This window comes from Trachurus japonicus, chromosome 24, assembly GCF_045865225.1.
Source record: "Trachurus japonicus isolate A0001 chromosome 24, Traja_1.0".
NCBI lineage: Eukaryota > Metazoa > Chordata > Actinopteri > Carangiformes > Carangidae > Trachurus > Trachurus japonicus.
Window position 1 is genome coordinate 26,043,763 of NC_140930.1, and position 14,586 is coordinate 26,058,348.

The 14,586-nt window shown below is 42.5% G+C and overlaps 1 protein-coding gene across 1 annotated transcript in view; it reads right to left on the reverse strand.

The window, feature by feature from the left end:
* Positions 1-738: 738 nt before the first annotated feature.
* Positions 739-14,586, reverse strand: part of plcb4b (phospholipase C, beta 4b) — a 68,364-nt gene continuing 54,516 nt past the window's right edge. The window contains exons 16-40 of the mRNA XM_085770235.1: positions 14,458-14,537; positions 14,242-14,326; positions 14,053-14,143; positions 13,856-13,951; positions 13,409-13,572; positions 12,849-12,935; positions 12,588-12,738; positions 12,313-12,397; positions 11,603-11,727; positions 10,337-10,388; positions 9,642-9,744; positions 9,254-9,418; positions 7,526-7,730; positions 6,758-6,846; positions 6,415-6,571; positions 6,281-6,330; positions 5,618-5,683; positions 4,944-5,059; positions 3,949-4,024; positions 3,663-3,838; positions 3,330-3,431; positions 3,191-3,248; positions 2,381-2,467; positions 1,685-1,721; positions 739-917 (exon numbers count right to left, since the gene is read on the reverse strand). Of these exons, the coding sequence (XP_085626361.1) occupies positions 841-917; positions 1,685-1,721; positions 2,381-2,467; positions 3,191-3,248; positions 3,330-3,431; positions 3,663-3,838; positions 3,949-4,024; positions 4,944-5,059; positions 5,618-5,683; positions 6,281-6,330; positions 6,415-6,571; positions 6,758-6,846; positions 7,526-7,730; positions 9,254-9,418; positions 9,642-9,744; positions 10,337-10,388; positions 11,603-11,727; positions 12,313-12,397; positions 12,588-12,738; positions 12,849-12,935; positions 13,409-13,572; positions 13,856-13,951; positions 14,053-14,143; positions 14,242-14,326; positions 14,458-14,537 (2,580 nt within the window). The 3' untranslated portion in view covers positions 739-840. The remainder of the gene's footprint in view (positions 918-1,684; positions 1,722-2,380; positions 2,468-3,190; positions 3,249-3,329; positions 3,432-3,662; positions 3,839-3,948; positions 4,025-4,943; positions 5,060-5,617; positions 5,684-6,280; positions 6,331-6,414; positions 6,572-6,757; positions 6,847-7,525; positions 7,731-9,253; positions 9,419-9,641; positions 9,745-10,336; positions 10,389-11,602; positions 11,728-12,312; positions 12,398-12,587; positions 12,739-12,848; positions 12,936-13,408; positions 13,573-13,855; positions 13,952-14,052; positions 14,144-14,241; positions 14,327-14,457; positions 14,538-14,586) is intronic.

A 14,586-nucleotide genomic window follows, 5' to 3' on the forward strand; every position in this document is an offset into this window, starting at 1 on the left:
GCTACATTTTCCACATTGTTATGATGGCCTATTACATACAAAGTGCTCAGGACAGGACTGGTGTGTAGCGTACAGTGTATTTCACAAAGTTTATTCATTTGTGCTGAAATGACAAATCTTATACATATCCTTCTCCCCTCTTCCACGCTGTCTCTGGAGCCGTTAATCGGGTACCGATTTCAAAAATAAAAATTAAAAACAAGTCAAAAAGGGAACGGACGTCCACTTCATCCGGCCCATGAGTGAATGTGTCTGTGTATGTGTGTCCCCACCAATAGCTGCAGCTGTGTTGCCCGTGGATCACAGAGAACAGTGAGAGTGATAGAAAATTTAGATCTACATAAAATGGAGGAGGGGATGCGTCTGACTCTGTCGCTTCATCTCCCAAGTAACATTTCCTTACTTGATAAGTGGTTAAACCCCCTCGTCAGTGATAAGCACCAATGGCTCAGTGGTAAAAAGTTAGTGGGTGGGGTAAAGGTGCAGAGGCGAGAGTGAGAGCAGGTGAATGGACAGAAGAAAACAGAGGTGAAGAGGGCTAGTGTGTGTGTGTGTGTGTGTGTGTGTTTGAGCATGACAGAAGTACAGAGACTGTGGTTGGGAGGGTTTTTGTCTCCTGGGTGTATAGGGCTATCCATGGTGGAGTGTTTCTGCACCTGTGTGTGTGTGTGTGTGTGTGTGTGTGTGTGTGGTGTGTGTGTGTGTGGTGTGTGTTGTGTGTGTGTGTGTGTGTGTGTGTGTGTGTGTGTGTGTGTGTGTGTGTGTGTGTGTGTGTGTGTGTGTGTGTGTGTGTGTGTTCTTGTGTGTGTGCATGTATGAGCGTGGGTGTGTGTCTCAGTCTCAGTCGCTCACACCACCGTGGCCGGTCTGCGGTCCATCTCCTCCTCCAGCTTCACCATCTGCTGCATGTCCTTGGCCTTTGAAGGGACAAAGAAGCATTGACAAAACACACAGACATGGAGAGAAGACCTCACACCTCTAACATGTGCAGAGGATCCAGTTTTTGTCTTGTTACCAATTTCATCATCTGCAAGTTTGACCTGATGCTGTAAATTCAAAATGTTGTTGTATTGCTCACGGGTTCATCGGTTAGAGACATATTTGTTTCCCCCTCAGCATTAATCCTTGCAGGGTGCCAATAACTGCATACTTTTGCTGTGTGAGAGTGATGTGTAATGGTTGTCACAGAATGTCTGTGCTGAGACACTGTCACATACTATGAAAGCAAATGATTATGAGCCCGAGTGAGAGCACAGCAGAGCAGCTTGTGAGCTGGCTGTTTTTGCGTAGTAATAGCTGGTGAGTCATGGTGATAAATGACTCAAGCTGCTAGTTGGCAGTGCTGACACCCTGAGCACTGCAGACTAAAGATGTGGGAATGGGTTTTCAGAATACAGAGGAAATGAATCACTTTTTTAGAAATCTTGAAATCTATTCAAAGACAGTGTGTTGTGTACCATTTCTCTGCTTTCTCAGTAGTGATTCAGTTCAGGACTGCTCATTACAGTCGGCATTTAAAAGGCAGGTTTTTACAGGCTCAGCAGTAAAGTGTGGTGACAAAAATAAAAAGACGTAACATGACTGAGAGGTCGAGGATTAAGAGATGGATGGAAACATAATTTTCAAGTGATACACAGACAAAGAGGTGGTATCAGAGGTAGATGAGTGAGATGGAGATGCCTACCTTGAACCTGTTTGTTTGCATGGTGTGATTTCAAAAGCTGTGCCAGGAGAAGCAAACCATATTAAAAACAAATGACTGTGTATACAGGTAAAAAATGTACATGTAACAAAGTGTGACAGGTGGCAAAATAAAAGGAAAGATGGAAACACGTTGGTATGCATGGCCAAACAGTTCTTTGATTTCTAGTATTTGTGATTTTGACAGTGTAGGGGAGAGGGAGGTCGTTTATTCATCTGAAGACTGAAATCTGTACAAAGCAATGCTTCTATAAGAAGGAAGGTGTAGTTGGTTTGTCTCTGGACTCCCTTAAGACTGCTCTGGTGTTAGCTTTGTGGAACACTTCCTGTAAAACTAATTACAGTTTACATCACAAATGATACAAACTGCAGCCATTATCTAGGGAAGAAATCAGCCAGAGAGCTGCAGTAGTCCCCAGCCACAAGTTACATTTATACTTGAAGAGCCAGTGGAGCAGGAAGGTCCATAAACAGACTCACTCCACACACTATAGTGAGGAAATTGGTCTGATAAATGCTGTGGTTAGACATGTCAGCTGTTCAGATGAAGAATAAAGAGCTGTCAGTGAATGGCAAGTAGGATGGCAGTTATCAGCCAGTTTCCTCTGAAATCTACAGTATATTACACTAAATGTCAAATCTACAGTAATTAGACCGTGAGGTTACAGTGCTGTTGTACCTGCTCGTTGAACTTCTCCAGTTTCTCCAACTGATCCTTCTGGTTTTTCTGTAGCTGCTCCATCTCCTTCTGATGCTTCATAGCCAGCTGCAGATACCACAGGGACGCAAGTTACAAACCCACAAATCCCGAACAAATAGTAACTTTTAACAGTGAGTTTTAAGGCAATATGGTTAATAGACAAATCCAGATTGTATTGACACTGCAAAATTGAACAAATGAGGTATCTGCAAAAGGTTTTTTTTTCTGTTTTTGTCCACATGGAAATGGTGTTTTGGGAGTCCTAGAGTGGTATTTTTTGAAAACATGACTAAAAGTGAATACATCTCAAAATGCCACCCTAGTGTTTTTGTGTTGACCCCAAAATGCAACTTTTGTGAAACCTGTAACCTCAGCCCATAGACGTCATGGAAGAAGAAGAACAACAACAATGGCGGACTACTGTCAGGTCCCGTTGATACTGCGCCTGAAACATGTCCATTATGTCAGCATATTATTTGGACCAGCATGACTCCCAGTCAACATTTTCGTGTTTAGTCGACTTATGTTCGGAGTTTGTTTACAAGCTTGTTTTCAAGCTTTCCACATCTTCTCTGTTTCTGATGTATTTGTGTGGCTGCGTTACAGCGCCACATACAGGCCTGGCATATACAACAGTGTTTCGAGTCGTTTTCAGTGGTTTGGTGTGTATGCAGATATTTCTTGTGTTTATGGAAAACTTTGAAAGAACAAAAAAGACTGTTTAGGGAAAGCTCTGTTTCTATGTGGATAAGGCCTAAATACATGGAAAGCAAATTGTGAACAACCCACCCTCTTCCTTTCATCCAGGAACTTCTTGGTGTTGCTGCTGTTTAACTCTCGCACTCTCCTAAAGGACAGAAAGACATCACCATGGTGTTACAAGTGCCATGCAATAATCATCACATCACAATTCAGCAGATGGACCCACCTCTCTCTCTCTGCTTTATTTTTGATGGACTTGTCCTGGCTGATTGCTTTACTGTTTTCCATGGACATCTTGGCCTGGTTCGCACGCATCTCTTTGCTTTGCCTAAAAATTGTGAGTAAACTGGATTATAATCAGCATTTACAAAAACAGTATACAGTATGTTTAGCTGCAGGGATCAAGGATTTCTAATTGGCCCTGGGGGATAATGAAGATTTCCTTGATCAGCTAGGCAACAGGCTTCAGTTTAGCAGTGAAATAACAGGGTTGATCCCCTCTGGGTCTGATCACCCACAGTGAATGTGTTGTGCATGCATCAGTGTGTGAGCCTCTCACCGTTCGTGGATGAGTTTGAGCTGCACGGTCTGCTGCTCTTGGACGGTGGCCAGGAGTTTCTTGAGGTGTTCACACTGCTGTGCCACGTGGCTGTCCTTCATCTCCTGCTCCTCGCTGCTGTGACTGCTGCTCAGTTCTGACCACTCTTTAGTGTGTTGTGCTGTGATGTCCTTTACCTACAAACACACACACACGTGACATATGTTATCTACAGCTAATGCACATGCCATCTTCTTCACCAAACACCTGGTGATGATTTTGGGATTTAAAGCTAGAGCAGTCTTACCTTGGCTTTGTGATCAGTGTCTAGTGTTTGGATCTTATCTTCTGTCTCCTTTTTAAGCTCCTGGCAGTTGTTTTCCCTGTAAGGACCACAAATACAAATATGAAATGATCAAACACCTTGAAAGTTAAATTTAGTGTTAACACTATTGTAATCAAAGGAAGGATGCCTTGGGTAAAGTCAATTTGAAGTCTTATTGTTCAAACTAAACACCCTTCCTGTTCCAGTGTAAAAGTTGTGTCTTTGTATCATCATTTCCAGAATTATTAATGAAATGTAGTTCAAAGGTCTTTCCATGTTATCAAAGTTGGTTACTTTAAATGCAGTTCACACTGTTTGAATGGTATCCAGTGACATCTAATGTATATTTCTCAAACAAACAAAAAACAAAATCTCAGTAAATTGTAATTTAAATTTAAAGGGATAGTTCACCCTAGAATGATATTTCGCTCATTATCTACTCACCCTCATGTGGACTAAGGGCTGGAAGAAGTTTCAGAGTCCTCCGTCCCTTCTCTGAGTTACAGGGGGTCTTGGTGTAGCAGTGCGTGATTTGCACCGGCGTCAGTGCGGTTACTGCGAATCACGCAAGATTTGGACGGACCAGGAAGAGGAGCTTTGAGAAGCTTCCGCTACAAACAAGCTTAAAATATAGACTTATTTAATTTTTTTCGGGACAATTACGCAATTTGGGGCTTCAGCACAAGACGGACATTACATACGAGCAGCATGGAGGTATTTGGATGTTTTTTTGTGTGTGTTTTTTTACGAAGAGCTCTGGTGTCCCTTTACAACCGTTATATGGACATGCACTGCTACGCTGAGACCCCCTGTAACTCAGAGAAGGGACGGAGGACTCTCAAACTTCTTCCAGCCCTTAGTCCACATGAGGGTGAGTAGATAATGAGCGAAATATCATTCTAGGGTGAACTATCCCTTTAATGATGTTGTTGCATATAGTCGAAACCTCTGCTTGCTTTTGCTTTCACTCCACTTACCCACGTTTCTTGATGGCTTTCTCTAGTAGTTTATCCAGGGTTATCTTCTCCTTATCATGCAGAGACACCATCTTCTCCACCTGGGAGCAGTGGGTCTTCTGCATTATATTTTGATCCTATTGATAAAAGATCAGGACTTGCATCATTGAAGTATTTATTTACACTTTGGAGGTGCAGTTTGACATGAGAATAAACTGAGTTTGAAATCATAAAAAACACACAGCTACAATATGCTGCTGATTATTCAGATTTTCCTCTCTGAAATATTTTTGACTTTGAGGCTTTAATCTGTCTTGGTCAACCTATGATTCAGGTTGATGTTCTGGGTTTTTTTTTTTTTTTTTTTTTTACTTTTACATAATACTAGTACTATCCTAGATTATAAATCAGCCACTATAAACAAGCCAGGGCCGGAAAGGAAAAGCAACTTTAGCAAGTCTAATGTCTTATAAAACATTAATTATGTGGCTGCATCTATCTGCAGACAGATGGTGTGCTTCTCTTTGTGTGTGTGTGAATACAAGTGAATACAGTGCTATGGTCAGTGGAAGATGAAAGGCAGAGCTGCCCCCCCGGCTCTGTTTCTGTCCCTCCGAGCATCAATGACTGCAGACTGTGAGCGGGAGCCTCTTGGTATTATCAACAGACAGGTCTGCATTAAATCAATCACCCACCTTTAAGTGTTTCTTCTTTAAAGCGCTGAGCTCCTTCTGTTGCTTTTTAATCAGTTTCAGATACGTCTGCAGTCGGAGAAAAGTATATTTAGTCATCTTATACAGATCATGAAGATAAAAGCCTCTGAACACATCAGACTGGGGGACATGATGACAGGGTGTAGGCATTTCCTAGTGACATCTATACATTGCACTACTTTAGTCTAGGGCTGAATAAATAATCAAATTATATAGTATCCAATCCACCACAGGACCTGCAGTTTTTTTTGTTGAAGGTGAAATGTGTCACAAGGTCACAACATACCAATATAAATAAGAGATGCTCATTTTCTGCATACAGTATGTAAAGGAATAAAACAAAATGACATCATTGTTTTTTTTAATACCTTTCAGTAAACCTGAAATGGAAAAATCACCACTTCCACAACAATTGAGATTCATTCTATCAGAACAATACAACAATGCTTTTCCCTAGTTTCTTCTATGAGATTATTATAAGTTTATATTAATACAAGAGGGCATTTATGGTAGCTAGAGCCTACCTGATTATTTCTTGCATTATCTTTTTGAACCATATATCACTCTGTTATCACATATTTGGTTGTTCTAAAATAACTGCATGAGCTGTATTATCGGTTACGAGTCAGTAATTGTGACACCAACCTTCATTTGTTTTAATTCATCAATGCTGACATTAGGCACAAGTCCAGTGTCTGTAACAACAGAGGAGAAAGACATTTAACTCTGTGTAAATACTGTACAAATGTGTGTTTAATATGATTTAGGTCAGTAGTTACCCTTCTTGGTTTCTGCTGTATTATTCTGTGCGGCGTTGGAGGTCTGGGCCATGTCTGAGCTGGCCTGTGGTGTCACACTGGCCTTCACAGTATCTCCTTTACCCTTTCCCTTCTTGTCGTTCTTTGAGCTTCCACTGGGAACGTCTGCTATGTCGTTCTACAACAGGGAGGAGGATTTATGTGTAAACTGATGATGTTTTTAAATTGTATGAGAGCAGGTTACAGAGTAAAAAACATAATTGCTGGATTCCTGCAGCCTACAGTTTTACTGTGTCATTCAGAAAATAATCTGACTCAGTGTGAAGCTTCAGGTGTATGTGCGTGCATCTTTGCTGTCATATACCGTGTCAATCCCCAGAGCCTTCATCTGGTCAGCTCGTTTCTCTGCTATGGTCAAGAACTTCTTTGGGTCTGACAGAGCATCCACAATTGCTGCAACACACAAAACAATGAGTTAGTTATGGCAAAGGTAAAATAGAAGATGAACTTGAAGTGTACCCTGGGCAAATAACCAAACGTAAACATTCAGACATCTCTCAAGTGGTAAAAGCAACATTTCTTTCACAAAACTGTACACTAGCACAAAATGTATCCTTCACTTGCATGATGGACAAAAACAGCCACGTTATTCTGAGAAGGGACACCAATCAAGACTAGCCAGGATCATACTTGTTTTAACACCACCGCTTCAGGAAGGCATTTTCTTTTCAACAGTACAATGCTACATGTCTGGTAAGGAAGCCATTCTGGCAGCATACCTTACACAAGCAAGCTAATGGTTACAGTAATGGCTCCTCAGTGCAAGCCCCTTGGCTTTATTTAATGACAACTCCAATTGTCCTGCTCATTTGTATGCTGCAGTCTTTTTTTAAACTGTCTCACTGCAGATTCTCTGCCATCATCATTTGCATCACCATTACTCTGAATGTTCAAACGAGTGAGTAGGAAGAGAGAGCTGCATCGCTTTCCTCTCACCTCCCTACAGGCTGAGGTGAGAGTAGAAAGGAGCAGTAAAACAAGTGTGTGAAACATTTACACAACTAACATCAAGCATCACACAAAGTTTTGTAACTGATAGATGTTTTTGTGTGTGTGTCCCTGTTTCCCTCACCTCCGAATCCGTCTGGCACGTAGGTCTTGAGGATGATTTGGCAGAAGATGGTGGGCAACGACAGGGGCTTGTTGCCCTCATTCCTCAGCGAGATGTGACGGTAGCCAGCCTGCAGGCCATCCAGAGGCAGGATGCGCTGGCCAATCAGCTTGTTGTTGTCGTCGTAGACTGCGATGCGCAGTACTGCCAGATCCGGTAAGATCACCTACGATGGGTGGATGAAGGATGAAGTAGGGTGGGGGGGAGGGGAAGGGGGAGGAGAAGGAACCAGAAGTTTGAAAAAAAGGAAAGAAGGGGTGAGGTACGAACTACGAAGGGTGTGGGCAAAATGTGTGACTTAAAATAAAAGTGGGAGCTATGAGCGCCTCCCTATGGAACTCATTCTGCTGTGAAAATAGGTAAGTGACAAATACTGCCGTTGCAGTGAAACAGTGTCTTTTAAGCTAAAGTGAAACCATTAAAGGCGAAGGTCAAGGCCGAATCTGCAGGGAACAGTGTCGGGGGACGGACACAGCACAGATACAGGGACAAGACATGATAGTGGAGCAACACAGCATATCTGGGACTGGGGAGGCCATTTCCCACAGATAGTACATATCCAGGGAGAGAGGGATATCTGTATGTGTGTGTGTGTGTGTGTGTGTGTGTGTGTCTTGTGTCTGTGGTTGAACTTAAGTATGCACAACCCTGGAAAAAAGAGAGGGGTGGGGGTCTTAACTGGCCTTGTGTGTGGAGATAAGTGAGCGGCAAGAGGAGGATGATTAATACCTGGACGGAGGGGAAGAGATAGAGCTGAAGAATACTCATGAGATGAATGGATGGAAGCGCTGCTAGTGTGTATGCTTACACAAACTTGGCCTCACCTATGTACTGTGTGTGTGTGAGTGCTGCTGGTGTGTATTCTTAGCTCTGAGTCATCCTGCATATATGAATGCATGCAAAAGGTGTAGCAGCATTTCAGGGTATTGGTTTGTGTGTAGTGAACGGCTGCATCTCTGCCTGTGATGCTCCTCTTTGATAGGACTGTGCAAGTGTGTGTGTGTGTGTGTGTGTGTGTGTGTGTGTGTGTGTGTGTGTGAGCAGAGCAGCACTGCGGCAGGCTGTGATTGATGGTGTGTGTTAGGAAGCTGGAGTCACAGTCATGGCTGAGAGACTCCTCATTCTGCTGAGAGCAGCACTATAGCATGCGCACACACACACAGCTTGTCTTTTGCTCTCTACACCTCCCATCTCTCTCCCTTTCTTTTTCTTCCTCCACCTCTAATTGTTTCTGTTGTGCATTTCTTCATGCTGTCCTTTGTCTCACCTTTCTTCCAATGTGAGCTAAAACACTGATTCACACAGATTCCTTTTTCTTTCTGCTCTCACACGCTCTTTTGGCTTGTGACACTTTTGCAAATGCTCAGTCTTCTGTTTCCAAGAGTTTCTCAAATCATTTCCTGTTTTCCTTAAGTAGTTAAAATAATAATAGTCCCCTAATAGTCTATTTGACATTTGACCTCTGCATTACTTCCTCCTTACTCCTGGTTAGTGTTGCCATGTTGTGCCTTTTTCTACCCTCTCTTTTCCATCATCAAGATGTTTTTTCATCCCAAATTATTGGCTGCCCTGCATTCCTTTCCTTTCCCTCCCACTCTTCACATGTCACAACACAGGCAGTATTTGAGCATGTGCAGCACATTTGTCTTAACTCAATATATCCATTATCTTCAATCCTGCCCTTCTCACCTTTCTGAAGACGAAAGGCTCCTCGTTATAGGCGGGGTTTAGTCCATTGTTCATCACCATCCGTGTGCGAAACTCCTTCCGGATTGTGTCCGTTGGCAGTCCATACATGTCCACTTCAACGTATGTACCAATTTTCTTATCTGACAGGAACTGTCCAGAGAACACCTAAAGAAAAGTATGAATGTTAATTCATTTTTAAAGGGTTTTGCAGGAATTAAAGTTGCTTAATTAATCACTGACATTAGACTAATTCTTGATGCAGCAGGAATGAGTAATAGTCAGGCTTCACATGCACCTTTGAACTAGAATAATAAATACTTTGTTGATGTAAATAGTAAAGTAAAAGGAAGAGGAAATGACTAAAGATAATTATTAACTCAGGTCAGACCTGTACACTGCAGGTTGCAGCAATGACACCATCCACTGGCGTCTCTGAGAATGGGTCAAACATCCTGTCTGACCGTCGCATGAAGTCAGGCTTCAGCAGGTACCTAACACACACACACACACACACACACACACACACACACACACACACAGGTGATAAATGAAGGGAAATTCACACACAACTGAATCAATCTGCCTCAAAGATCAACACTGATGCTCTAGAGACAGTTTTAGTTTCTGGTGCTCTCTAATGATCTGTTGGGAATAAGGAAACACTGTGTGGGAGTCTGTGTGCTAAGCAGGGGTCCATCAGAGAGACATTAGTCATGATGGGTGTCTGAAAGAGCCCTGATCTCCCTACATATAAGATTTCCAGCATTAGCAGTAATACTGCTAATGCTGGAAATCTGTCCTACAGTAACGCTGCCCTCAGGGACAGTATTAGAGTCAAGGGACAAAGACGACGATGGAGAGAGGAAGAGATAGATGACTGCAGAGCCTCTGAGGCAAGAGAAGAGGAGTCCGCTTCTCCAAAGCACTCACTGGCTCTCAGGGTAGACAGTAGCTACGGTCGCCGCTGGCAACCACTAATGAGATGTGACAAGCTTTAATTGATGAGTTTCAGAGAGGGGCGGAGAGGGGAGGGATGGGATGGATGGGGATGAGCTCAGGACAGGAATGAGCAGCTTTTCTCACCCGCAGGATCCGTTGTACTCAAACTTTCCCTGGTTCAACTGCATGGCCAGGTCTGAGAGACAAGAAGACATGGAGACATCAGGTCCTCACATCACACAGACATCCCATCTTCAACAAAACAGCTAACTATAAATGTAATTTGCATCTGTTTCTGTTTATCTTTCTGTCTAAATTAAGAGACTCATTTCTTTTTACTTGTGTTTTTCTTCATTAGTCTCTCCATCACTGAAGCACCACCTGTTGTGTAACACACACCCCCACCCCCAAACGTGGCACATGCTATGCTCCCAGCAAGTCATATGGTCCTCGCCCCCTCGCCCCTGGCCATGGGTCAGCAGCTGTTTTACAACAGGCATCACTGCATAGGTGTGTATGTGGCAGTGACAGTTTATGAAAATGTGCGTGTGCATGTCTCTGAGTGAAAAACAGATGAGGTGGATAAGTGTAGTAGATGAGTGTGTATGTGTACTGCTCATGCATACATAACCTGATGCTGCAAAATGACATGATGCAAACCACTTGCAGACACTAAGAACCCATTGTGTTGTGTCTCCACACTGGCTGAGTGTACCTGCTTATGTAAGACAGTGACTGGCCCAGTGTGGCTCAGGATATGTTTTGCATATGGTGAACATGCCTGGTGTAGGACAGTATGTGGTGGACACAGCACTGGGGGAGAAATACTGGTAAAGTGGTGCAGCCCTCATCTGTTTTAGGACTGAATCTATGCACTCAGATTAACAACTCAAGTAAAAGACCAAGGAACAATCTGTGGATTATTTATGGTAACTGGGACATTGAATCTAGATTGTAATGATGCTGTTGAGTATTTCATATGTAATTTTTCAACAATTTGAATTTTTTTCACCCAGATTGTGAATACAGACAGCAGAAGGGAAGCTTTTTGTGTGTGGTCATTTGAGGGAGGTGAAATGGATCCTTCATAAATTCAAAATGTTCTTACTGTTTTCATATTGTGTACATTTGTAAAGTGAGTGGGTAGTGAGGGTCTTTGATTAGTGAGTCCATATTCATCCAAATCACACATGCATACTACAAGAGGCTTATCATGTGTGAATATGTGCGGTCACTGCATGTGCACTTCTCAGATGAAAAGATTGACTTAGCGCCTGCCTCCCTATCAGCATGTGTGTTTGAACTACTGTGTGCAGACTACTTCAGTGTGTGTGTGTGTGTGTGTGTGTGTGTGTGTGTGTGTGTGTGTGTGTGTGTGTGTCAGAGGTCCCATGTTGCATGTTGCGGTACCTGGGGTCTGGAAGTTGAGTGAGACCATCTGGCAGCCTGCGTTCCAGAAGATCTGAGGCATGTAATTACTGGAGTCCACCCGACCCCCTTTGGGGTAGATACGGCTCATCTGACGCTTGTTGTAGCTGCGCTGACGCTCAGGAAAATTTAAAAAAAGAGAGGGAGACCATGTGTGTTACAGCACATGTGTGTCTCTGACAGACTGCAGGACTATTTTTAGTGTGAACAGCTTGGGTCAAGCAGTCCCATTGGAGAGATAGCGAGAGGCAAGTGTATGAGTGTCAGGCCAAGTCCAAAGGCACAGCAGCCTCCAGAGACCGCCAGTTCTTTTCCAGCAGCAGAGTGGAAATAAATATGGCTGAAAAACATCAGCTCTGACCTGCCACTCAGCTCTCATTTAGGTGACCTTATTAAGTTCAAACTCTGATTTCATCGGAAAGGAGTGTTCAGGTGTGGAAATGTGAATGTGCTCAGTAAAGAACAGTAGAAATCTTAGTAGTGGTGATGTAAACACAAGATCCACAAAGCAGCAGGATTACTTCAATTTACTAAGTCAAGTTGGGTTTTTCATGATTGAAATATTTGCTGATACACAGGGGTGATTTAACACATACTATTGTTCAACCACCTCAAAGTATATTATTTTAGCTTTTGTAGAGGTTCGATCAGACACATGTTGTGCAATGATTTCACACCAGTTCAAAGGATACTTGACAAACTCGATGGCATTAGTCTTCAGATAGCCCAGGCCAACAGACTCGTTAAAAGATGACATGTTATGATGGATGTTCCTGTCTGAAAGAGAGAGAGAGAGAGAGAGAGAGAGAGAGAGCATCATGAAGAGTAGAGTCTTGAACTGGATTTGTTTTGCATTAATATTCTGACACTGAAGTAACCCGAGCAGAAATGTACAAACATGCTAAATTAATATACACAGTTTGAATAACTTTCTTTCATTCTCAGGACTGTGTTAGTCCCAGCTCACCCTCTGCCACGTCAAAGCCCTGGAACTTGACAGGCTGTGCGTAGTTGACCATGGCTGACAGATATGGGTGGATGTTGGTGGTGGCTCCTACGTATGTGTACTGAGCTATCAGGGCCTCTTCAGAGTCCTCTGGCTCGGCCACATCGCCAGCCTGCACAGCACACAAGCACACAAATCCTGATGTCTCAACCCACATGTGACGTTTGTTGTTTAGATTGTGTGAGTGAGTTAATAAATGAGTGGGAGAAAATGTGTACTTGCCTTCTTGTTATTATCTTGGTCAGATGCTTCAGAGATATCTGTGGCATCTGTTGCCTCTGAAATCTCTGTCACTTCATCCTCAGGCACCTGGAGACCCAACAAAATAAAACAAATCATCTGTTGATGTATTATTTATTCATAACAACACATCTTACTTGTGCTTATTGTCCAATCTAGTTTGTCTATTTAATCTATTTAACATTGTCATGATATGTGTTTTTTTTCCATAGCCAAAGTGGTTGTGTACCTGTATAACCAAAGGGATTTACACATCAAAACTGATGCGATATTTTGCTTTTATTTTAATTAAATTGATGTACAAAACACAGGGAGTAAGTTTGGTTATGTCTCCCTCAGAGTACAAGAGTCTTCCATATTTTGGACGTTTCAGCAGCAGAGTTTGTTCCTGTGTTACCAACAGGTGTTTGAAGAGGCTGCATTAATCAGAGACATCCTCAATGACAGTGTGACAGAGATGGATGGATAGATGATATATGGGGTTTACTATTGGGAAGGGTCTTCTGCAGTTTTCTAATTTAGTCTTTCTTGTGCCAACCTACCTTCTTGATACTGTTGCTGCGTTCTTCTTCTTTGCTCACACTGACAGTGTTGCTCTGGGAAACACTGTTGGCCTCTTTCTCACTCGTTGCCTCTGACAGACTGGGCGTCTCCGAATTTAAATTTAAATTTAAATTTAAATCCTTGTCCTCAACCTCTTTTTCTCCTATATACACACAAACAAATTGAATTTAAAACTGGAACGCATCTTGTTTTACAAATCAAATCTACAGTCAAAAATACAAAGTTATTATAATGGATGTTTACATTTTTTGAACCATGATGTGGTGTCATGTTATATACATGTTGGCCTAAACCACTTTTCTCGCTACCATACTACTCATGCCACTGTGTGAAAAACAGGCTTCCCTTGTGGCTTGTGATGCCAGTGTGTCTAACAATTGACCCTTTCATACAATTCTACACAAACAGGCAGTCACTGATCTGACCGTTCTCTGTGTCGTCTTCATTCTCCTCTCCCATGATAATGGCAGACGTGTTGGTCTCTCCTGCCTCCATGTGCTTCTTAAAGGCCTCCAGCTGCTCTGTATTACACATGAAGATGTTACATCACAAGGTTTGAAACGGGAATAAAATCTTCATGGACAAATATCCAACAAATCATTAGGATGGTCTGTGTACTTACTCTGTTCCACTTCAGGTTTCAAGCGTTTGTTTTTGATGAGGATTTTACGTTTGAGGTCATTTGGAGAGGGTAAGGGCCGTGCAGATTCAATCTAACAAAAAACAAAACAAAAACAATCACACATTCATATATGGATCACCATCATCCTGCTGTAATGAAAACATTGTGGAACAAGAGCGGAAGATTCACCGGATAGTTCTCCAGAGGCAGTTTGAGGAGGAAGTCACCGAAAATCTCCTCACAATATTTGGCCATCTTGTACTGCTGTGGTTTACTGGTGAGACACACACACACACAATTCATTGTTTCCATATCCTGTACATCTACAAAACATTACAGTAAGTAATCACAAAGGCTAAGTCATTATGCATTAACACCTTTGATTATTGCTGATCGAACATTTACCTGCAATGATTTTCGAAGGACAAAATAACAGGGTAATCTGAAGTGACAAATGCTGTCTCCTTGATGGCCTGGATGACATCCTGGTGAAGAGGAGGAGGAGCAGAACATGGAGAGAAGAACAAAATAAGA